Source organism: Trachemys scripta, chromosome 4 (genome assembly GCF_013100865.1).
Source record: "Trachemys scripta elegans isolate TJP31775 chromosome 4, CAS_Tse_1.0, whole genome shotgun sequence".
Taxonomy (NCBI): domain Eukaryota; kingdom Metazoa; phylum Chordata; order Testudines; family Emydidae; genus Trachemys; species Trachemys scripta.
Window position 1 is genome coordinate 99162955 of NC_048301.1, and position 26228 is coordinate 99189182.

General features: G+C 41.6%; 1 protein-coding gene across 3 annotated transcripts in view; it reads left to right on the forward strand.

Moving 5' to 3' along the window:
• The first annotated feature begins 636 nt into the window (after positions 1–636).
• The window catches only part of RIC3 (RIC3 acetylcholine receptor chaperone), a 37597-nt gene continuing 12005 nt past the window's right edge, over positions 637–26228 (forward strand). For 2 of the 3 annotated variants that reach the window (XM_034770098.1, XM_034770100.1), the window contains exons 1-4: positions 637–907; positions 15096–15319; positions 18425–18503; positions 21023–21116. In XM_034770098.1, coding sequence (XP_034625989.1) covers positions 772–907; positions 15096–15319; positions 18425–18503; positions 21023–21116 — 533 coding nt within the window. In that variant the 5' untranslated portion in view covers positions 637–771. The remainder of the gene's footprint in view (positions 908–15095; positions 15320–18424; positions 18504–21022; positions 21117–26228) is intronic. The other variant, XM_034770101.1, reaches the window with a different exon arrangement.

Here is a 26228-nt window from a genome sequence, read left to right on the forward strand (position 1 = left end):
ACATATCGAGATAGGCTATTCAGCATAACAAGGATGCCTATGAGCCTATGATAATGCATTAACCTTACATGCCAGTTACACGGAGTGAGCTGGATCACTCATTCCTGGGGTAAAGCCTGTAGGAAAAGGAAAACTCCACAAGGTTCCCCTTGCAGTTGCCCCAGAAGGGCATTTAGCAGCAAAGTGACAAGTTTTACTCCAGTGAGTGACCCACACGCGACGCCCCCCTCCCTTATCTACAGCCCCAGCGATCAGTGTTTAATGGGCGGCGGGGCTGTGTGTAGACGGGAAGCACGCGGGGGCCTGGTCTCTAGGGAGATGCTGTCCAGCTAACGAGAGAAGACCCTTCCGAAGAAACTGGAAACTCCGCCTCCCTCAGGCTGGGCCGAGCTGAGCCCCCGGACTCCCCCCTCGGCGGGCTCCGGCTCGCACGGCCGGGACAGGGGCGCGCTGGCGATGCGTGGCTCTGCTCCGGGACGGGAAGCAGCAGAGACTGACCCGAACCAGTCCGGGCAGCGGACGGCACCAGCCCAGCAGTCGCTAGTGCGCATGCTCCCACCGCTCCGACACGCTCGATGATTAGCCGATTGCGAGGAAGGCGGAGTCTGAGCGTGCACCTGCCTCAGGCAGCACGTGCCGGAAGTACGTCAGGGGCCACAGCCCGGATGTTACCCTTGAAGCCGGCTGCCGGTTCTTATTGCGCTCCGCGGTTTCCGGTCGGTTGCGGGGTGGACGGGCTGTCTCTGGCGCGTGCGGCCGTTGGGGGCGGCCATGGCGTATCCGACCGTCCGGAAGGTGGCGATGGTCTCCTGCCTGGTGCTGTGCGTCTCCCTGCTCCTGCCTAGGACCTTCCTGTCCCGGGGCGGGAGGCAGGAGCCCGGCAGCGCGCCGCCTGCCCCGCCCCAGGGTAAGAGGCCTCCCCGGGGCCTGGCCCCTCGCCCCCGCCAGGGACGTGGCGACCATTCACATCCCTATCAGGGGCCTCGGCTGCTGAACTGCCACCCTCACCCCTGGGGCTGGTCTCCGTCCCGTCCCCCGGCTGTGCACCCCCTTCCTCGCTGAGACCCCCTCGCTCTGTGTCGCTCTTGGGTGCAGGGGGTGGGCGGCCCGCTCTAGCTCTGGGTCCCTGTGTGCAGAGGGGACGGTGCAGGTGTCTGCTGCTTGCTGTGTCTGAGCCCAGCAAGAAGCCCCCCTGCTAGAATCCGACCATAGGGAAACCCTGGGACTAGCCTCCCTGGGACTAGCCTCCCTGGGACTAGCCTGGTCTCGGCCCCAACCACAATTGGCAGCATTTTATTATTTGTGTTACCTACCGCTTAGGAGCCCTAGTTTTGGACCAAGGCCCTGTTGTGCTAGGTGCTGCACAAACATGGTAAAAAGCCGGTCCCAAGGTGCTTTGTGCATTTCAGTGGATGGTGTTTATAATTTCAGGATTCTCATTCTGCATTTTGCATTAGCTGGTAGTATAGAAGCTTAGGTACTAAGTTTAAAATACTACTGTAGGTAGGCATAGAGTCATTTTAATACTTTGCGTTTCTCACTTATGGGTGTAAAGTACTATGGGATCTGCAGATTTGCAAGTTGAAATGATCATTTTATTGAACTGTTTTGTAAGAATATGTTTGCCTGGCCAAAAATTCCCCCCTAGTATTGTATAGTGTCTGTTTGGCTGCAGCTCTGCTCCCCCAAGGTTACAGCTTTCATTTTGATGGTAGTGTTTGTGCAATGCTTGTATAAAATGCGTTGGTGGCTTTTGGAATGAAAAGTATTCTATAATTCACCCACATGTTTTACCATCTCACCTGTTCTTGTTCTCATTTCAGAGATCTTTTGTATACCGTGGAATTTCAGAGGCGGAGTAGTAGCTCATTGTTCCCATCTCTGACATGATTTACATTTCTTCTTTCCCAAAAACCTTTTAATCAAAACTTTCAAGTTTCATTTGAGTTTTATTTCTTAATGTGTGTAGTAAATTTTGTCTGAGTTATGTAAAGGGAGATCAAATTACAGTATCCTTCATTCGTTGTGTTCTGTCATTTATTTGAAAGACATTTTCTTATGTTTTTACATTTTGCTTTTGAAGTGTCATGAAATAAAAGTTCATTTAAATCATCTACATTGTTTAGTTTCCTACTCCAATATTATTTCTGATTTTGTTACCAATATATCAGGTTTTCATAACACATTTTACATACATATAGTTAGGATTATTTATGTACAGTAAGAATTTTTTAAAATATTGTGCTAATTGAGGTACATTTACTTCTTTGCCCCTTACTATGCAATCATAATCCACTAGAGAGGCCCCTTGTGCAGAGTCCTATCTTCATCAGTGGGGCTCTGCAAGGGGGCAGGGATCCACGCTAGCAGATCTAATTGCAGGAATGGGGATTTAATAAGGTGACTTCATTGTACACCACCTTTGATAAATTCCATTTTCTTCTAGTTCTGTGGCATCGATATGATCATATAGTTAAATAATCTTACTAACTCTACTCTCCCTGGGATAACCTGTGTAAGCAACAGAAAGACGTTCTTATAAAGGTACTTGCTAGAAGACCTCATTTTGTATCCAGAGGACTAACATAGTGCTTATATCGTAGAAGTACACAAATCCAAACTTGTTGCAAATGTTCATATTTGCAAATGACTTCAGTACAGATTTACAAGCTTTTTCTGTATATAGTTTTGTCATCTCACTTTCAACATGGAAGGCAGAAAGAACGTGCTTATATGTCTAGTATTAGTTTTTTTGGTAGCACATTAAGGACTGGAGCTAGCAAGGTGCTGAGCTCTCTGCCCCCAATCCATCAAAACACTTAAGCACTTGACTTCAGTAGGGCCACTCTCATGCTTAAAGTTAAGCTTGAGTTTGTGTGTTGGTGGATCAGGGACAGTGCTCAGCAGCCTCCAGGACTGACCTTACTCTGAGGATGTAACTTCTGTCAGCTGCACAACTTCAGTTTAAGTTTATAGTCCATTTTTCAGTTTGATGGCAGTGGTTTCATTACAGTTGTTACAGACTAAACTTTCATTTTCCATAAAAAATGAAGTAAATCTTGATTAAACAGCTGTGATTCATTTTCTTGTCACTAGTTGTCCTCTTAAACAGTAACTATAATATCAATTTTTTCAAATACCCTATAAATTCAATCAGATGTTATTTTAAAACCTAAAGCAAATGCCTCAACGCTAGCCTGAATAAAACATGCTTAAAGTTTTCTGCTATTTGTTCGAATCAGACATTGTCCAAAAGAGATTTATCATACAAGTCTATAACTTAGTGGGTATGTCAACTGCTGTAACAGCAAAGCAGTGTTCAGAAGTATTTTTTATTTAAGAAAGCAGTAAAACACACTACTGTAGGAGTTAAGCAGCAGGGGTGACGTATCTTTAATGTCCACTATGCCATCATACAAAATGCTACTTTAATTTTATTTCGGAAAACTCCTGTATCTACTTAAATTGGCAGTGCCTGTTTACATTATGTACAATCTTCAAATTTTTTAAGAGTTTGAAATAAGTTATTGGTTAGAGGAGAGGAATAAAGCCTATATTGACATTTTAAAAAAGTACTTTAAAATATAGTCTTCAGCAGTGCATCCTGTGTATTTTATAACATTGGTCCCTTTTATTCACTGTTATTTAAAAAAAAAAAAAAAAAAACTTTGCGTCTGAATGGCAAAAAATATTCCTGAGCAATGGATTTGCAATTAGTTCTGTATTAAAAATTCTGAATCATAAAATCAAAATCATTCACCTGTATTTTGAGCGTACAACAGATTCTACTTTAGATCAGTCTTTTGAGCAACTGGATCTTGACACAATTAGCATTTGAATTTCCTTCAGTCAGGTTGGTTCTAGGTAGTGAGAGCTTTTCTGTTAAGGGTAACTATCTTGTCCTTTACACCTTCTCTTCCCCCTCCCCCACTCCCTCTCCTTGAGTGTTTATGCACACATTTTATAAGATCAAACAAAAATTAGTCATTTGGCAACCTAATTTCATAATATGTATATTCCTAAAACAGCTTAATGTGTTTTTTTTTTTTCCAACTTTAAACTTTTAAGAACACAGCAAGAATCCTTCCCTAAAAAGCAGTCCTAAGCCGGGTTTCTATAAGAAATATATATTGCGTCTAGTACATTCTTAGGAGAAATTACACCAATTGCTCATACCAAAAGCATATATAGTTGTCTTCACCATTGCCTTAATAATTAGCAATAGCTCAAGTGACACAAGGTGTGTCAAGAAAATAAAACAAGTCATTTTGGGGGAAAACTAACACGTGTGAAGAAAAATAACCAAAACACAGATCTAGTGAGAATTGAAAACCTGGAAAATAGAGGCCTGTTAATGATCAGTGATTTAAACATAAGCTTGTAATGTAAGGTGGCTTGAAAAAGGTTAACATAATTTGGGTCTCCTATAGGTAGAGATATGATCTTTGTTTGGTTTGACTGTGCCTGGAATAATGCATTCAGTTCCCAGTAGAAAGATATTGGCAAACTAGCGAGAGTTCGGAGAAAAGCAATAAAAATTATTTGGTGGCTGGAGGAAAAATTTAGATTAAATATCAGGAAAAACTGCATTAGTTTTTAGTGAGGTGCATTAGTTTGTAGAATAGTCTCTCAAAAGCAAGTGATAGAAGCACCCTGGCTTATAACATATAAAACTGGACTGGAGAAAACATGAGAAAATATGTTGTAGGAAATAGGAGGGAGATGTACTGAGTGATCTGATTTTTTTTTTTAATTACTAATTTCAATGATTGTCTGAAAAACGGTTTTCTCTTTACTCCCTATAGTGAAAAGCTCAAAGGAAAAGAATAAATGGTACCGATGCAACCCATAATTATGAAGTGTCATAAGTATAATTTGAAGGTAGATTTCTCACGATACTAGTATTTGCATTCCTAAAGTCAAGGATGTTTTTGTATCTCACTGCTATTCTTGCAATTTAGGGTAGTGGCAGAATGTCTGACAGAGTAGGTGCCTCCTTCATGGTTTGTTCTAGCTCTTCTGTGCTATGCATGGGACTTGAAGTTTATCATGAAGCCACTTTTCAGATAGCTGGAAAGTTATATAAAAAACTTTACCTTGTAAATTTTGATTAATATAGAAGAGTTTTTATTTTTATTATTTTACATTTCAGAAGTTAATAGCTAAAAGTTAGACACAAATCTCATTTATGTTTTAAAAGGAATTAACTGTTTGGAGTTTAATATTAGGCTCACTTAACAACTAGCACTTGTATAACCTTAGAATTCAAAGCACTTTACAAAAGTAAGCCAAGTTTACATTAGAAAACTGAAACACAGATGTGAAGTGATCTGACCAGTGCCACACAGTAGGCCAGTGGCAGAGCTGTGACCAGACCCTGTCTTCTAACTCCTAGGCTTTTTACCCCAGGTGCTGCATCATGTGTCTGTTTAACTAGTGCTGTTTGATTGTTCACAGTTTGTGGAGTGGTTAGGACACTAGCCTGGGTTCATTTCTGTGCTCTGCCACAGACTGACTTCCTGTGTCATCGTAGGCAAGTTACTTAGCCTCTGTGTGCCTCAGTTCCTGATTTGTAAAAGGAGAATAATAGTACTTTCCTCCCTCATAGGTGTTTGAGGATAAATAAGTTAAAGATTGTGAGCACTCCGATACTACAGTAATGAAGCCATATAAGTACTATAGAGGTCTGTATAGGTGGATTACAAATTTAACATGACAGTGGGTTATATATACTTTCTGTGTGTCCCATTGATATCAAAAGTCAGCACTTTGCAGCTAGCCAGCTACGGCCGAATCCTGTATTACACCTTAAATCCAGTTTTATGATTTAAGCAGTTTAATCTTAATGAGAAATAAAATGTGTAGATATTGATAAATAGTCAAGCTGGGTATAGTAACACTCAATAAAAGAGTCTCGCTAGTTGTACCACATGCAGTATCCTTACAGAAGTAGCTGTTACTGTGCTCTGAATGTTATCACTTGGAGTTTGAAGTGGATTATTGTATCGTTTTCCTTAATCACATTTAAATTAGAGTAGATTGTTTAAAACTTCCTTTAATCAGTTTTAGGATGAATAAACTCTGTGATTATGACATGCAGTCAAATTTCTAATTAGGATTTCACCTACAGTCTAGAGAAAACTCAACCTCTTAACACACACGGATACAGTGCAAATGTCAGTTTGACACTTACCTCTTTTATTTGAATCTGTAGCCCCACTAAAGTTAACAAGGTTAATGTGAGCTTGCCCTTAATATCTAATTTTAGCTAGTATGAAAGGTGATGTGATGTATTTATGATTACATAACTAAAGTTCTGATTTAGGTTAACTAAACTGCAAAGACATTCAAGGAGTGGTATGTGAGGCTTCCATACCTGGTATCTATCTCTGCAGGAGTGTAACAGTCTTAGTCAGGAATGAGTTAGAAAACCATTTAAAAGGGCTATGGCATGATATTTTTAAGCTTAAGAAAAGGCTGCATAAAGCCTACCATGAGATAGTACTTTCCCCTTCCCAAAGTGTTAAAGGGACCTATAGAAGCAGTACTTGCTATCAGTATTGGGGACTAGATCCTGCAGTGTTACTCAGATAGCAAAGGGGACAGAACAGGAATGTGGCTTTGGGCTCTATCAGGATTTGTATTTTGGTTAGGGGCAGGAGGGAAGAGGGAGGTGTGTCGTCATCTTACTGAGGCAGAATATTTAATGAGCTCAAGTTGAAAGAGAAGGAAGACAGTTTAATAACTTCTAGATAAAAAATTGTAATAGACTATTTGTGACGGGTTCGCCTCCCCTTCTGGGATGACACCTGATGCACTGGAATTTCACTGAGCCTGCCTGCTCCACTAGCCTGGGCTCCCTCTCCCTGTTTTGCTGATTAGGCACTCTGGCAGAGCGCACGCACACATACCCTCTCCCCAGAATCACACAGAGTCTACAAACAGCTGTCTATGAGAAGACTCACCTAGGAAATTGCCCAGCACTCAAGTACAGCTCCCCTCTGGAAAGTACACCTAAAATAATATTGTCTTGCACTGTAGAGAAATGTATACAATGTAAGCTCATAAATTCGCCCCCTCCCTCAATGTGGAGGAAGATATGCACAACTTCTTGCCCTCAGTTTAGAAATTGCACAAACTAGGTTTAATACTAGTTTATTTACAATAAAAGGCAGATTTTAAGTGATTATAAGGGATAGCAAACAGAACAAAGCAGATAACTAAGCCAATAAAACAAAACCTGCATAAGCTTAAGATCTTAAAGAGACTGGTTTCAAGAAGTAATTTTTCATCCTAAATGTTGTTTTAGGCAAGTTGCAGAGTTTCTGTAGCTTAGAGTTCCAGTTATTTCTCTTTACAGCCCTTGCCTTTCCCGCCACTCAATTCCTTTGTCTCTTCAGGTACTTCCAGCAGTCTTTTTTTCTTGGGCAGGAAGGCAATGGAGAAGAGTCCTGTTTGCCTTACTACCTGGCCTTAAATAAGATTTACATAAGGCGGGAATCTTTTGTTTCCCAGTCTTGACCTCCCCCTCCTTTTAGTGGAAAATTACTAGAAGTCCAAGATGGTGTTTAGTACCAGGTGACAGGACCACCTGACTTAGTAGTGTCACAGCTATGTCCCAGGATGCTTCTCAGAAAGGCGAGAGATTAGTCTCTTCAAAGTCTTATTGTTTCTTCCTAATGGCCCATCAAGGCTGATGGCCTGTTGTCTAGTGGGTGTCTCCCAAATACACACACAGTTGTAATTGTTACATAGTCCATATTTCTAACTTTAGATACAGAAATGATGCATGCCTATAAATTGGATAATCACATTCAGTAAATTATAACCTTTCCAATGATACCTAACAAGACCCATCTTGCATAAAATATCTCAGTTATACCATATCATAAGCATAGTTCCATAAAAAATATGGAGTGTAACATCACACTATTCTATGAATGTTTTGGTCCTGGAGGGCAGAAGTCCTTTATTTCCTGGTACCTACAAACTAAGAATAGCTATCAAGGACTATTCTGGTATCCTCCTGGCTGGGTGCTAATCTGGAAAGATATGAACCTTTTGGAGTAGGGGATTTAATCCCACCACATGGTGATGTGGCGATACTGACTCTTAAAACAAAAGAGGTGGAAATGCATCTAGTGAATCTAAGGGAGTCTGTCCAGGTGTTACACTAACACCACTTAGTGCATCACTTCTGAACTTGGTTGGCCCAGAGGACCCAACTACTCCTATGTGGTGCTGGGTTCTAAACTAAGTGTAACCACTCAGGAAAGAGGGCATTAATGTGGATAACTCATAAGAAGCCCTGCTACTATATAGCCATGGTGTAGAAAACAATGTTGGAATGCATAAGAAATAGCATGGGAAATACTGACAATGTTATAATACTATTATATAAACTAGTGATACACCATTACACAGGCTATTGGGTTTGTTAGGGTCACCTCTCTCAGAACAGGTGTTGCAAAAATAGTGTGTGTGGGGGGGGGGTTTCAAAGACAGACAATGAAAAATATTAGAGTTGTAAAGAACTTCCATCTGAAGAGAGCTTGAAAAGATTGAGACGATTGTTTAGAAAGGAGACCTGACAAAGTATACAAAATAATAGGTAGTATTGAGAGAGTAAAAGAAGATAAAAATTAATCCAGACAAAGTTGTGGCACTAAAAAGATGTATGCTTATCAATCTACAGACCTGCTTTATATTCATCTTCACTGACCCTTCATTCATACACCATCTATTTGGATTTGCAAGCTCTCAGGGCAGCAATCTTTTGTATGTTATTTTTTGTAAATCACTTAGCACCCTGTTGGGGCAATGCAAATAATAATAATAAACATTCATCCTCGTGGGTGGCATAAAGGAACTTGGAGAAATTAAAGTAACATGTAACGAGTGAATGGTAACATGTGAATAGTGTAACCAGAAGGACCCATTTCAAGTAATGAAATCTGGAACCCTTCACCAATCATCAATTTGCATCCAGCCTAGGACAGTAGTGAATTTAAGTTTTACTGTCTGATGGATGCTCAGCAGCCTCTGTGAAATCTGGTGGTCTCAGTCCAGTTGTCCCTGGATGACTGTGCATATCATAAACCCCAGTACAATGGTATCAATTAGTAATCTTGTTTATAGCCTCCGCAGAGAGGTCAAGGAGTGAATGAGTATGGAAACTGAACTACATCCAATGGCAGAGCTGGGTAAGGAAGCTCATGCTGGAAGAGCATAAGTTGTAGCTGTTCTATGTGTGACGGGTTGGATCACAGAAACCCCCTTGGGAACTGCCAGACTGATGTGCCAAGAATACTTCTGCCCCTGCTTTCCCTGCCAGCTCGGGACCCCAGCACCCTGTCTTGCTGAGCCGGACATGCCGTCTGCTCCAACACAGACCCAGGGTCTGAATTACTTGCTCCAAAGCTGCAAACTTAACTGAAAGCAACTTACAGAAGTGAGTGTTCCTGTCTTTAACACTCAGATGTCCAACTCCGAATGAGGTTCAAACTCCAAATACCGTATTTTCCGGCGTATAAGACGACTGGGCGTATAAGACGACCCCCAACTTTTCCAGTTAAAATATAGAGTTTGGGATATACTCGCCGTATAAGACTACCCCTCTTCCAACGCACACCAAAAAAAAAATTAAAAAAACATCAGATTTGATTTCAATATGGTAATTTTAATTCAAATGCTTATGACATGCAGGTACTTAGCAGGAAAACTGTCACTTATAAACATAAGGCTGTTTGTCATCAAACATGTAAACATAAAACAGTGCAAGTGGATTAAACTTTTCCTAATTCACTCTAAAGCTGAAAGGAAGGATAAGACAATAAACCCATGGGAGCTGCCATGCTGTTTGTTTTCTAAGCTGTCAACCAAACTGGAACTGATGATGATAGGAGGAAGATAACAAACAAGAGAGAGAGAGCAAGTGCCGGGCAAGTCCCTGGCGAGTTAGCAACGCCCATCATAACTGCAAGCTACGGTATTTTTACAGGTTTTGCTGGCGTGACAGTTTCCCTTTAAAAGCCTTCAAAATCCTCCTGTTCGTCATCTGATATCATAAGTACATCAATGACATCTTGTGATACATTTGTAAGGCAGTCATCGTATGGATCGAATTCCGTATCAGATGGTGTGGTCTCAGCTTCGGCTTCCTCTTCATCTTGCCACAAGTAGTCGTCCTCCATACCATCTAATGAATTTGATATGCCACACTTCTTGAAAGACTTGATTACTGTTTCTGCATCAATATCATTCCAGGCTTTTATTACAAACTTGCACAAAACATCCAACTGTGGAGCACGCATGTTTCCTCCTTTTGTGAATGACTTTTCCCCGCTAACCATCCATTCATTCCACTGTTCTTGAATGCGATCTTTAAATGGCTTGTTTAGGCACACATCCAGTGGCTGTACCAACGATGTCAATCCTGCAGGAATAACTGCCACATCTGTGTTTAGTCTTGCAAGCATTTGCTTGGTGCTGGGAGTTAAATGAGCCCTGAACATATTCCACACCAGTAGACTACATTTTTGAATAAGTCCACCTGGTCGCCTGCTCCATACATTATCAAGCCATAGCTTTACCCCTTCTTCATCCATCCAGCCTTTTTCATTCACATGTACAAAACAACCAACAGGGAACTTGAATTTCGGCATTGTTTTTCTTTTAAAAATAATCATTGGTCTCAGTTTGGCGCCATCAGCTGTGCATCCTAGTACCACTGTAAAACTGGACTTCTCATGTCCTGTTGTTTTAATTAAAATTGTTTTTTCACCTTTTTGATGGACAGTTTTATTTCCAACCATATCAAAATTCATTGGAGTTTCATCCATATTTCCAATACTACTTAACGCATAGCCATGTTTAGTGCGCTGTTGTATTACGTATCGATGGAAACTATTTACTTTGCTATCAAGATCTGCAGGTAATTTTGGGGCAGTTTTCATCTTTTGCCTCAGTACCATATTATGCCTTCCCATGAATCTAGTACACCAGGATACAGTGGCCTTAAATCTGTTGCTGTGATCTGGGTTAGATTTGGCCCACTGAAGTGCAAACAAATGTATTTTATTTCGTGTCACTACATAACCGTTTTGGCAATGCTCATTCACCATGTCTGCTACATGTTTTTCGAGTTCTGGCCAATGTGGAGTGCCTCTTCTTAATGCACACTTACCCCTTGGCATACTCTTCAATGCTTTTTCATTTGCTTTCCAGTCCCGAACCATCTTTTCTGTTACTCCATATTGTCTTGCAGCAGCGCAGTTATTATGTTCCATGGCAAAGTTTACAACTTTAAGTTTGAAACTGGCTTCATATTTCTTTCTTCTTGCTGGTGGAGCCATGATGGGGTTTTGACTGTTGGACATTTGTATACTGTACTGTATGTATTGGTGCTATACTGTATGAACAGGTACAGATACTGGTGCTGTACTGTATGTGGTACCCAGTATACAACAACCAGCCAATCACGGCAAGCGATGTACCTTACCGGCGATTGGCTGGTTGTTGTATACAAAGCCTGCTTGGATTGATCAGCTCTCCCTGCCTGCCCAGCCCTCCCTGTCTCCAAGACTATCAGAGCGGTAGCGCAAACACGCCTCTTTCACCCGTCTGGCCCGCCCTTGTATCCTATTACCTCCTTCTCTGCCTCTCAGATCTCGCACATGCGCGCCTGTGCTGCTTCACTGCAGTCCTCAGGAGCGAGATCTGAGAGGCAGAGAAGGAGGTACGGTAATAGGATACAAGGGCGGGCCAGATGGGTGAAAGAGGCGTGTTTTTCTGGGCACAGCGCCGCTCTCTCTCTTTTTTCCATACCCCGGGCGTCCCGGACGCCTGCAGCTTGCTCCGCCCTTCACTTACAACTTCCCGGTGAGGCGCCCCCTCACCTCGTCATCGGGCGGGGATGCGGCCGCGGCCGTTTTTGAGCTCCCCCCACCATATGCGGCAACCGCAGATTCTCCAGTCCGGCTCGGAAGTTTCAGCACCCGCCCTATAAGACGACACCCGGCGTATAAGACGACCCCCGACTTTTGAGAAGATTTTCCTGGGTTAAAAAGTAGTCTTATACGCCAGAAAATACAGTAAATCTATTTTACCCTATATAAAGCTTATACAGGGTAAACTCATAAATGGTTCGCCCTCTATAACACTGATAGAGAGAGATGCACAGCTGTTTGCCCCCCCCCCCAGATATTAATACATACACTGGGTTAATTAATATGTAAAGAGTGATTTTATTAAATACAGAAAGTAGGATTTAAGTGGTTCCGAGTAGTAACAGGCAGAACAAAGTGAATTACCAAGTAAAATAAAATACAACACACAAGTCTATGTCTAAGAAACTGAATACAAATAAAATCTCACCCAGTAAGCTTCCTTTTACAAACTAGTCTCCTTCTAGTCTTGGTCCAGCAATCACTCACACCCACTGTAGTTACTGTCCTTTGTTCCAGTTCCTTTCAGGTATCCTTGGGGTGGAGAGGCTCTCTCTTTAGCCAGCTGAAGACAACATGGAGGGGTCTCCCAAGGGTTTAAATAGACTTTCTCTTGTGGGTGGCAACCTCCTCCTCACTCCTATGCAAAGTCTAGCTCCAAGATGGAGTTTTGGAGTCACATGGGCAAGTCACATGTCCATGCATGACTCAGAACTACAGGTAGCAGCCATGGTTCACATGGTACCTTGAATGTCCTCAAGTAGATTTATTATGTGAATTGGAGCATTCCAAGATCCATTGTTCTTTAAGTGCTTCTTGCTTGGGCACTTAACTTTGCAAATTCCTTTCTAAAGAAGCTGACCAAATGCCTTACAAAGCTTACTTATAAATCAAGCAAGTATACAACTAATAGTCATAACTTCAAGTACACAAATGATATAGGTGTACAAATAGGATGAATAGATTCAGTAGACCATAACCTTTACAGAGATAAGTTACATGGCACATATAGCATAAAACATACTCCAATTATGTCATATTCCCATAAAGCATATATCATCACACTGTGGATAGAGGATTTCATTTTCTAGGGATGTCAACCAGGCATCTTTTACAAGCACTACGTTCAAGTGACATACACACATCACTGAAAACTGATAATAGCACCTATTTATCAGGGTTTGTTGTAATTTTCACAATCAGCTGTGTTTTAGGGAACTGTTTCAAGTTGCATTGGGCTGAAATATTGGCTCTACGCAAATTTTCTTTTTTTAAAAATCAAGGTATTTTTAAATCTGTTTTTCTCATTGAGATGAGCAACCGCATAACATACTTATGTGTTTGTATTTTTTCCTCTGTCCTGCAACCAAGGGCTTAATAGGGAAACACAGTCTTTTATAAGCAACTAATACCAAATATGAAATAATGTTTTATATTACATATTTGTGAAAATTGCTTTTTAAAACTACTTTTCATTACTTTTTTACCTACTATTGGCACCAAAGTTTACTAGAGCTGAAAGAGATTGGAGGGGAAAAAATTCTCTGTTTCCCTTTATTGACTGTGGATTTGACAGCACTTTGAACTCCATCATTTCACATTCTCCTGTGTAGTCAATTTCCTCTGTTGTTTGTGTGTGGGTGTGGGTGTCCTCACAAAGTAAGGGAAAGGGATGGGGAAGTGATTTTTTTTAAAAACAGAAAATATTGCCAAATTACAAAAATTGGCAGTGAAACTCAGGGGCAGGCGTAATATAAGAAACTACTTCAACTCCTTTTTTGTAAATGACTAGATTTCAAGTTGACCGTGTCCCTTTAGCTCTAAGTTTATCTCTTTATGCAAATTTAAGTTTTTAAAGGGTGGTTGGTGCTTCATGGAAGATGTAGAAAAATAATCAATTTAAAACAGTTCTGTCTCTCACATATTTCTGTCCCCTCCACCCTACAACTGATCGCTTTTATAAAGGGCATTTTAGTGGATATGAGATCTTTCCTAAGAGTTTTTCCCGCTCCTGCTGCTTACTCCCCACCTGAAGTGATAGTGCTTTGTGTATGACATTGTAATTGTTTCCATAGCAACCTGTTGTTACAAAACATTCCTGCTGTATCTACAAGACTCTTGTAAATAAGATATTATGTCTTACAAGGTACACTTTTAATAATTCAATAAAATAGACTATAGTAACTCTGAAAGAGCTGTTAGAGCTGTGTTAGATTGAGAATTAGGTTAGTGACATGCACTCCCCCAGCTCACTTTAACAAAAAGAAAAGCTGCTACTCAGTCAGCAACTTTTAAAATAAGGTCTTAATTAGTTTTAAAAAATAATTTCCTCTAAAACAATCTTTCTACTCACTGTAATTCATAACCTATACTCGGGGCCCCAGGTGCTATGTGGCCTAGTGGGATGCTGGGGCAAGCACCGCTCAATTCAGTGCCAATATTAATTTATTCCCTTTCCGTGAAATACCCTTCATTCCACTTTCCACCCCCTGCAAAAATACTTCCTTTGCTCTTTGTATCTATCAATCTCTCCATTAATATTTTGTAAGTAAATATTTTGTGCCACCAACACCTTTCTTGAATTAAAAGTTAGTAATTAAAATAAGACCATAAATACTAATTTATTACATGAGCTGTAAAGAATCCAGTACAGTTTACTGTGCCAAATAACATCACAGTCCTGTAACCAGATCTGCCAGCATGGATTCCTGCAGAGTTTCCTGAAGTACATGGGCACTGTGTCTGTGCTAACAGATTCTACTGCAGAATTAGGCCTGTCCAGGAAAGAGATGTATATTTAGTGACCTATAGCGCACAGAACCAGGAGTAAGAGTTTCTGAGTTCTAATCCTTGACTTGCTCTATAGTTGGGCAAGTTAGCTATCTGTTTATCTCAGTCCTTATCCACATCTCTATTTCCCCATCTGTAACATGATAGAAATTATAATTACATATTTGACGATATTGCACATAGTGAATTATTGGAAAAATAGTCCACAATTTTATCTTCAGCCCACTACACTTTCATCGATGCAAATGTGGTGCTTTAAAACAAGAACACAGAAATGAAGCCAACCCTGCAAACTACTATTTCACTTCTATACAGAAAAATAAAAAGTAATGGAAGAAAAATCTTCAACTTGTTTTTCAGGGAAGACAAGTCGTTTTCCACCAATGATGCATCACCAGATGTCCCCTGATGGCAGGTCTTCTGGTGCCCATTTTCCAAGGTCTCACCTGGCAGAGGCAGTTGCCAAGGCCAAGGGTGGTGGAGGTGGTGGAGGAGGAGGTGGCAGTGGGAGAGGTCTCGTGGGGCAGATCATACCCATTTATGGATTTGGAATACTTTTATACATACTGTACATTCTGTATAAGGTAAGAATAAACATCTGTTTTTAAGACACTGATGCATCTGTGAAATCTCCTAAAAAGTCTAACTTTGGGCTTGTTTTAAAAAATTATTTAGACAAAAATATTTTTAGTTCAAGCCAGCTCAGAAGAGGATACAAATTAGTGAGTCAGCAATTTAGGGGACAGTGACAAATGGGCATATTCCATATGATAGCTTTCACGATAGCAAACACAGTAATTAAGGATGTGCCTATATTAGAGACACAGGTGTAATATCCATCTTGTGTAGATGTACCCACGCTAGCTTGCTAAATATAGCAGTGGGGACGCGACTGTGCGGCCCTAGCTGCTGCAGTGTAGATGTACCCTTAGGTTGCAGCAAAGGTCTTCCTATAATTTAAGTCCCACTATTTTCTGGGTTCATTACAATTCTTGTTTCTCCACAAAGTCTGAGAGACATAGTTAACTCTATTTTAACTATTTAAGGAAAACATCATTAGCTGGTGTAAATCATTGGAGTTGCATTAACTTCACTAAAAAGCAACAGAGAGTCCTGTGGCACCTTTAAGACTAACAGATGTATTGGAGCATAAGCTTTCGTGGGTGAATACCCACTTTGTCAGACGCATGTAATGGAAATTTCCAGAGGCAGGTATAAATATGCAGGCAAGAATCAGTCTGGAGATAATGAGGTTAGTTCAATCAGGGAGGGTGAGGTCCTCTGCTAGCAGTTGAGGTGTGAACACCAAGGGAGGAGAAACTACTTTTGTAGTTGGCTAGCCATTCACAGTCTTTGTTTAATCCTGAGCCGATGGTGACAAATTTGCAAATGAATTGAAGCTCAGCAGTTTCTCTTTGGAGTCTGGTCCTGAAGTTTTTTTTGCTGTAAGATGGCTACCTTTACATCTGCTATTGTGTGGCCAGGGAGGTTGAAGTGTTCTCCTACAGGTTTTTGTATATTGCCATTCCTGATATCTGACTTGTGTCCATTTATCCTTTTACTTAGTTACTGTCCAGTTTGGCCATTGTACATAGCAGAAGGGCATTGCTGGCACATGATGGCATATATAACATTGGTGGACCTGCAGGTGAATGAACCGGTGACGTTGTAGCTGATCTGGTTAGGTCCTGTGATGGTGTTGCTGGTGTAGATATGTGGGCAGAGTTGGCATTGAGGTTTGTTGCATGGATTGGTTCCTGAGTTAGAGTTGTTATGGTGCGATGTGTGGTTGCTGGTGAGAATATGTTTAAGGTTGGCGGGTTGTCTGTGGGCAAGGACAGGCCTGCCTCCCAAGGTCTGTGAAAGCGAGGGATCATTGTCCAGGATGGGTTGTAGATCACTGATGATGCGTTGGAGAGGTTTAAGCTGAGGACTGTAGGTGATAGCCAGTGGAGTTCTGTTGGTTTCTTTCTTGGGCTTGTCTTGTAGCAGGAGGCTTCTGGGTAAACTTCTGGCTCTGTTGATTTGTTTCCTTATTTCCTTGTGCGGATATCGTAGTTTTGAGAATGCTTGGTGAAGATCTTGTGGGTGTTGGTCTCTGTCTGAAAGGTTGGAGCAGATGCGGTTGTACCTCAGCGCTTGGCTGTAGACGATGGATCGTGGGGTGTGTCCGGGGTGGAAGCTGGAGGCATGAAGGTAGGCATAGCGGTTGGTGGGTTTTTGGTATAGGACCTAACCAGATCAGCTACAACATCACCGGTTCATTCATTGACACCATCAGATCAGGATTAAACAAAGACTGTGAATGGCTAGCCAACTACAAAAATAGTTTCTCCTCCCTTGGTGTTCACACTTCAACTGCTAGCAGAGGACCTCACCCTCCCTGATTGAACTAACCTCGTTATCTCCAGACTGATTCTTGCCTGCATATTTATACCTGCCTCTGGAAATTTCCATTACATGCGTCTGACCAAGTGGGTATTCACCCACGAAAGCTTATGCTCCAATACATCTGTTAGCCTTAAAGGTGCCACAGAATTCTCTGTTGCTTTTTACAGATCCAGACTAACATGCCTACCCCTCTGATAATTAACTTCACTGGCATTCTCCTAGCTGAGGATCTGTCCCAAAGATAATTTTTTTTTTTAAATCACAGATTAAACACTTCTCAGATAGCTTGAACTTTTTATGGATACTTACTACTCAGAAATGCCTAATACTTACTTTAATGAAAAATGGAGGTTTATACTACATGTTCATGCAGGGGGTGTAAAGTGTGCCGTGTATGGGCTACCTGCATCACAGGTTACAGCATGGGGGAGGGAGAGCAGCTTCTGCAGGACTGTTACATCCTTTTCCTCCCAGATTGCCAGGGAGCAGATGAGCTGAAATGGACATTGCCTTAATTCCAGTGACACGATGTGTCAGCCTGCAAAGGGGAGAAACTAATCTCTGCTGCATAAGGAGCTTGGGGAGATTCCTTCTCCCCGCAGAACAAGGGGTGAACCAGGCATTGACCGGCAACTTGGAACAATTGGTAGTCTCTGCCCAGGAAAGTCCCAGGATAAACAGGGCAGAAGTGTTCCTGCAGGCCAGGAAAGAGGCATATTGACTGGGCTGGTTAAGCACATTTAGCAGCATCCAACCTTTATACAGATGAAAGGGCGTGACTAAAGAGCATATCGCTTTTTGGTAAACCCTGATGACATCTGTGTTGCTGTCACAGTGTTAATGCAAAGCCAGAAAAGTACATAAATGCCAGAAAACTTTTGCCAAAGAAAGAGAGGCAAATAGGTTGGACTTAATTCCCCCCCAGTATTTTTAAAGACCAGTCTTTGCCCAAACAAAACCCCTTTTAGTAGTGGGTCTCTGTGTACAGATGGATTATAGGATTGGGGCCTTTAGAGTAATGTACGCAGTTTTTAAATGTAAATGTGATATTTTTCAGTTAATCCTTATTTTTGGTTAAAAAAATCGCCAGTTATAAATATGTCATAGCAGTTTTTGGTTAGCTAGGTTTCCATAGTTTCTTTCATGATCACTGTCTGTTTTTTCCTCTGGTGGTATTTTCTGTGATTAGTTTCTAGCATAATTTTAGCTTTCTCTCTTTTTCTTGGTGTGATGCTTGTGGGGCTTCTGTACTTCTGTTGCTGTAAATTCCTATAATAGTAATTTTTTTCCACTTTCAGCTCTCGTCCAAGGGAAAAACCACTACAGTGGAGAGGAAATCTCCTTCTCCTATACCTGGAAACATGAATAGGAAAATCAGTAAGTATTATTTCCCAGGTGATTAGAAATTACCCACATAACCATACAGTTGGACAGTGTCTTTGTCTTCTGGATACATTGTAAATCTGCAGTTCCATGTAAAGTTGATGTTAGATAGTAGTTTCTAACAAGTTGTTTCCCTGAATTTGTTCTGGAACCTTCAATGCCAAATAGGAAAATAGAGCAGCAAGCATTATCTTCTATGTTGCGGTAGGATAGAGGAGATGATGTAAAGCAAATTACTGCTCCATCACTTTCTAAGTGAATGTTTAAAATCAAAACGTTTAAAGGATTGACATGTTTACAATAAAAGGTGAAATGTGCAATGAGTGGGAGCAACACAACATAGTACAAGAAGTGTCTGTTCTCTTTTCTTTGTTCTGCTTGAATAAACAAATTAGTGAGGGTTATAGCTTAATATCACGGTGTTTTAAAAAAATGTTTTTTTTAACCAGTGCTCATTAGTAGTATAAAGAACACTCCACCTACAAATTCTAAAAGCTGAGAAGTAAACTTCTCACAGCTAAATGCCTTTTCTTAATGTCTATGTTCTGGGCAGTTACCAGGCTGTCTGTTACATTCTCTTCCCATTGGCATACCATTTAAATTGCTGAAACATTTGATATGTGTAGGTAAAGGAAGCAGCCAGCTTCCCCCCTCCACCCAGCTGTTACTGTTTCTTTTCCCCCAAGTTGTATGGTCACAATACCAATGAAATAACAAATCTGCCTATTTCTAAATATACACGTTTGTTGGATAATTTAATACATTAGCTTTAAAGCTCAGGTGAGCAGTTGTTTGTAATAACATTTAAATGTATTTTATTTAGTTGGCTAAATTCTCATAGAAAACACAAATACTTGATAGAGTATTAAAAAGACAATGTTATCACAGGGTTCAGGTGATATTTTTGTAATAATCATGACATAAATGTACATCATGATGTTTTATAGAATCATAGAAATTAGGGATAAATAATATCTGTTGACTCTGTTTTCTACCATCTTTATTCCGGCCCCACCTCTTCCCCTGAGGCCCCCCTCCACTTTTGCTCCTCTTCCGTCCCCCACCACCCACGGGTTGGGAGGGACTCACCTGCGGAACCGGGGCTGGGAGCTGCAGCCACCCAACACAGGTGGGAGGTGACCCCAGCTGAGTAGGGGCTGGCGCAGATGATGACCTGGGACCTCCCCGCCTCCCCTGCCCTCAGTAACTGGACTTTAGTTGTCCAGTCAGTAGTACTGGCTGGACACTGTCAGGTCCCCTTTGGTCGAAAACCAGGCATCCTATTAAAGAATCTATCACTAGTCAGAGGGGAGGCAGCATAGTGGATAGATCATTGGACCTGAATCCTTGTTCTACCATTAACCTGCTCTGTGACCTTGGGATCTCACTTTACCTGTCTCTGCCTTTGTTCATCTTCCCACCCTGTGTCTACTTGTCTATTTAGGCCTCAATCGTACAAAAGCTTGAAAACTCACAGTGCATAAAATTAAGCAGATGCTTTGTGGAATCAGGGTCTTTGCAGAATTCGGGCCCTGACTGTAAACACTTTGAAGAAGGGACAGATTCTCATTACATGTTTGTACAGTATATAGTACAAGGGACCCAATCTTGGTTGTGGCCTCTAGGTGTTACAATAATACATATAATAAATGGAGAGACTGCTTCCTTCTTGCTGCCTGAGAGCATATGTGCCATATGTGCCAATCAACAACGTTAGTTTGCTAGTGCACTGAGGTTGTGGGGGGAAGAAGAGGAAGTTCAGAGACAGCAAGTTGCTTCGCATGCAGGGCTGTACCGTACAGGCACGATTAATTTCTGTATCTGGAACCTGAATGTTTCCTCCCCTCCATCACTCCATTCTCTTATGGGCACTAGGGAAGTGTATGCTGCACTAGCAGCTCCACCATCCTTAGAAGGGGTCCAGCCTTCACCGTTGATGGGTTAGTAATGCTAGCCAGGAAGTTGGAGCCATGGCTATATCCCCCACCCAGATTGTGGCTGGCTCATGTGCATAGGTGCAAGTTCCTTGAGCTGTCTCCCTATATCCTTGCACATCATGAAGAGCCAGACATTATCTGACAGCAGAAAATATATTAACTTGAGTGGCTTTGAATCTTTATTCACAGGAATTTAAGAGGTACATTCCATGAGAACTGTTGATTTTACAATAGGGCAGCATATCACTAAATTTCCTCTAGAGCATCAGATTAGGTGGCTTTTTTCTGTCAGATCATTTCAATCTGCATATCAAATGGTTGCTTGTTAGCCATTCTGAGAAGTGCTTTCTGTGCATCTCTGTGCCTTTGGGAACCTCTCTGCACTCCTTTTGTTATGCCTGGAGAAGTGAAAGCGAATGTTTCCAATAATTCTATGGAGACTGAACTTTCATCTGCTCTTGTTAGATCCCTCAGAACCAGTTTTGTCTTAATACTGTGTTTGCTGAGACAACCAGTCTGTAATACTACTAGAGGAATATGTTTTCAGAGCTGCTAGTGATTGTGTTTGTTTTTCAGCTGACTATGAGCTCACGCAACTACAAGAAAAGCTGAGAGAGACTGAGGAGGCTATGGAAAAATTAATCAATAGAGTAGGACCTAATTGTGACAGGTATGTTTTATATTACAGGAATTTAAAGAAGAACTCCTTTCTGTATAGGGTAGATAAATAAAATTTTCTCTTGGAAGAAAATCTTCTTTTTATCAAAATGTAAATCTCTTGTATATATTAAAATAGTAATTATGTTTCTACTTCATAATGTTGACAATATTTTGCTCTATTTTTTTCACATTTTTCTTTTCACATTCTATATTCAATTATTTTTTGCAATGTCAGTTTCCTTAAGGGGAACCCCCCGGGTCCCATTGTACTATGTAATTTGGAAGATAAAGACAGATACATCTAAACTGAACATGAAAATGTCTTAGGCCCAAAAGCAAAGCAAAGCAAAAAAAGCCAATGAGTTTGCCCAAGACGACTACTTCATTTTCTGTTAGCTTCTAGTGTTCTGGATCTTTTTATAAAACAGTAATACGGTTATCCTTTACATAGATGCCTTTCTGAATCTCTGTAAAATGTTTCCTTAGAGGCAAGGCTGCATATTAATCTGCTCCAGTAAGCAATTTCCACCAGTTTAACTTGCAAACCCTCTTGGTTAGTAAATATGAAAAAAGAAAATTTGCTAAATTCGTATTTTTAAATTTGTTTTTTCTTTGATAATTTGCTCACTAATATTTGGTGTAAAACTTATTAACATATACGCTGTTTAAAATTATTTTGAAATAATGATTGCATATTCTTCCATAAAAAGCTGAATTATTAAAAAATACTCCAAGAAATATGCTTTGTATTTGGCTGTAATATGAAAGTTGAATACAGCGAGATTTTGTTACACATTTTACAAAATTACAAAATAAATGGTATGGGCCATTTTTAATCTGCTCCCATTTCCTTTTGATTTTAAATGTATACTCTTTACATCCAGAATGAAAAACCTTAGCCCTGCTCTAATTTTGTTTCTAATGGTTTATATGTTATTTTTAAGGGCTTGATCCAATGCCCAGTGAATTCAATTGGGGACCAGATTGAGATTTTGAAAACCACCTAAACTGGGGTTTGAAACTGGAATTTTTGTTTGGGCCTTTGTAAAAATAGGGTTGATTTGTAAAATTTGTTTCTGGATTCCAATTTTGATGTCCCCTAGGTCCCATCTGCACAGATCTCTGGGTTGATCAGTAAAGTGCAATATTTCTTGCAGGTCTGGCTTGATGTGAGTAATTAAACATGGGAGAGGCCTGATTTTTTGGAAGACAGGATTCGGGAGGTAACTAGGTCAGCAGGCTGAAAGTGGAAGGTTTGTGCTAAGATAAGTGAATGGGTCAGTAAACTAGAAGACAGAATGTTTGAGCTAGCTAAGAGAAGAGGGGGGAAAGGATTTTTTTTATAAGTATTAACAGAGAGGGAGGTAAAGAAAGATCTGGGATGGAAGAGGCACAAGTACAGGGCAATATAACAATGTCTAAACCAAGAAACAGATGACATTACTTACATAATATAGACTTCTCGATAGACACATCTGATTAAGGGCATCATGAATCATAAAGCTTTGAAACAATCTCAAAATTCTCAGTCTTCTCTTTTGAACAAATGTAATCCTTTCCCAGTTTGTGAATTCAGTCATGCTGTTATTATTTATTATAGCATCCAGTTAGGATCGGGGTTTTCTTAACATTTAGTTTATTTGCTGGTTTCCATTTCTTAGCATAGACCTCCTGGTCACTGCAAAATCTCCCTGCAGGAACTACTCATCTAGATTGCTCAGATCTTTGCTGAGATTCTGATGACAGAAAACAAAGATTTGTGGGTGTGTAGGGCTATTATCTCTGTTGTTCTTCCAGGCTCTTACTAGAATGTTTTAATATGGGGACATGGCTGCAATATATGCAAATCTTTCTCTACGCATTCCCACAAATATCTAAACCATATGCCATATTCCTGTTTTCATCATTCTGTTCAATGTACAGTATATCTTGAAATATTTTTTTGCTAAATTTCTATTCAAGAGATGTTTTATTCATAAAGTTTCTATTCAAGAGATGTTATTTGATATCTGAATGACCAGCACATGTTAATCCACAAAAATACTACACAAGTGTCCTTGAATCTATCTTCAATTCTCAGAAAGGACAGTTTAAAATACTCATTAACTCACCCTGTTGTGCCTTACCAAGAGGTTTAGCAGCACATGCAGTATATTGCGCAAGAACTTAAAGTGCAGTTTAACTCTGAAAAGTGATTTTCAGATCAAATTTGCTCAGGTTACAATTAAAAAAGATTTTTCTAAGTGCTCGTCCCAAAAACTCAGCCTGGGATCTGAATGTCAAGCTAGGATCTTTCAGGCTACCGCATCATAACCAGCAGGACAGGTTCTATAGGTCAAATGCTGCCCCCAGTGACACCTGTGCAACCCCAGTGGCCTCATGTTATATCCCCCAAACCTATTGGTTTCAGTGGGATTGTACAAGTGTAACTGGGGAAAATTTGCATACACTGAACTGGTGGCCCTACAACTGGAACTTAGTTAAAAATTCTGTTGATGCAAAGGATCCATCTGTTTTTCCTAAAGCAGTGTGGCTGTGCAGGAATGAGTCAAGCAAACAGTAAAATCTTCCTTTTACACTGAAGTAAAAAGGTCTGACTGACACACGGAGCAGCTATGTAGGATAAGAAACTGCATTTGCTAGTTACTTTTTATAGTGGAACTGCATTTTCATTTGACATAGTTTTGCAGTTTAAATTTGCTTTAGTCTTAGATAGTTTTGTTTCTTCTTTTGTTTAATTATAGTTAGCAAAGAGAATGTAAAAAATGGTATGTTGTCATTCAGCATATCTGCTCCAAAGGGGTTGCTTTTCAGACCTGGATGTCTGACTCTAACAACTAATGGCTCCACTCAGGTGGGCCCTAAGATGCCCAAATATCTATTTGATACACCCATATGCTAAGTGATGGCTTGAGTTTCCCTAACACTCTCATTTTGGAACCCAGCTTTCAAACTTAGGCCTCAGAGCGCTGGGGAGCCTATCTATTTTTTTCTCAACAGTGCAGAGTCAATGCAACTAAAGAGCTGGATTTTATTCTGGCTTGTGCATCAATGAAATTGTCAGCTAATGTTCAGCTGCAAAAATCTTTATTTCTGATGATTAGGTAGGAGGTATAAATGACCCAACTTCATTGTAAGGTACAAAGTCACATTTACAGAGATGGCAATTAGAAAAACCATCTTTTTACCACAAACTGAACAAATGTGCAGTGGAAATTGAGAGGGAATAAATATAGAACTCCATGGAGCCATTTTTACAATCTCTCTTCTGCCTATAGCTGTGTTTTAATGGTGCTATTTTAAGAGGATGAAGGCCAAGAGCTCCAAATTGAAGTGTATAAGACACCAAGTTAGATTACGGATTTTCATAGCAATCATGATAGCTCCTTAGGAACTGTTATGATCTCAGTGTAAGTATATAAAAACATTGCTGTACCTGCCAGTGAGTATTTTGGGATTCCACAATGCAGCATGTGCTTCATTGACATGATAAATTGTAATAGCTCTTTTGGAGCTACAAACATGCACAGCAAGAACGAACACCTGCTGGTCTCTGAAATGATCATTTCTGCCAGTGCAAACAGTCTGCCGCCTCCTCTTATGTAGTGTCCAGGCATTCAATGTTTCCTATGTGAAAGTCTCCCTGTACAGAAGACCACCACATAGCTTATGCAGAATTTAAGTTTCATTTAAGTCCTAGTTTGAGGGCTTTGGTGGGATGTAAATAGTGCATAAGGACTTGTGCTGCCCCCTGCATTGTGGTGAATTTCACTGTGTGAACAAGACACTTAAAGCCACACTGTAGAACCTTACTCAGGAGTTTCAAATATAAGTAGTATAGAGTGCTGAACACCTCTTCATAGACTTTTCCTTATGTTAGGGCCCTGCCTCAGCACCAGGGCCGGATTAACCTTTTGTGGGCCCTGTGCCAAACATATTTGTGGGCCCCCACGGAGGCAGTGGAGCATGACGCAGGGACATGAGTCCCCAGAGCGAGGGGCCAGCCGAGGCAATGGGGCATGGCATGGCACCATTTACAAACCGGCAGTTACCAGACGCACAGTGGCCTGCCCGGCCCTGTGCTGCCAACATGCCTCTTCCCCTTGGGGGTGGGCCCATCCTGCGCCACACTGCCCCCCCCCGGCCAACACCAGAACACCTCCAATCCCCCGATTCCCAATGGCCAGAGCTCCCCCGCCCCACAAATGCACAGCACCCTGCACAACACCACCCTTGCCCAGCGCTCCCCCCCCCAGCCCCACCACCAGGGCCATCCTTAGGATATGCAGTATTATTAAACTGGTGCCCCTATGCCCAACTTGGGGCACAGCCACCACACCCACCCGTGGAGCCCCAGAAGAACCCCCACCCATTGCTGCATATGCAGCAGACGCTGCGGCAGCCTGGGCTCGCAGCCCAGCGGGGAGGGATGAAGCACCAAAGGATACTGAGCCTCACGGTGGAGGAGCGTCACAGTTTCCCACAGAGACCCCTGTACCCTCTCCCTCACGCAGAATGTGCCGCGCTGGTGCGGCCCCTGCCTAAGGATACTGCAGCGTGCGCCGGGTGTGCAGGAGCCAACTCGCTCTTATTTGCTGTCCCAGTGGTGCCCCAAATTTTCGGGTGCCCTACGCAGCTGCGTATGCTACATATGCCTAAGGATGGCCCTGCCCACCACAACTGCCCAGCACCCACCACAGAACTTCCATTCCCTAGTGCCCCACCTACACAGATCTTCCCCACCACCTCACAGCCCAACATCCCCCAGAGACACACTCCCCACCCCCTGCCTCCTGGCCGCACTCACCGGCCCTGCTGGGAGGTGACTGTGTCTGCCAGGCTGAGCCAGCAGCGCAGCCAGAGCTGGTCCCGGGGCAGGGAATTGCTCTGGTCACTTGGGAGTGGTGCAGTCAGCCCAGGCACACTCCCCGCATACTGTCACGATCCCCCGCCCCCACACAAGGCTGAGATTGGCCAAGCTTCTCCACCAGTCACTTCAGCTCTGGGGAGACAAATGGGGCCCCACAGGTGGAAGCAGAGACTGCCCAGAGCTTGAGGTGCACTGGGGTCCGGCCAGGGGACAGAGAGGAGTAGGGAGAGTAGGACCAGGGGACAGAGAGGG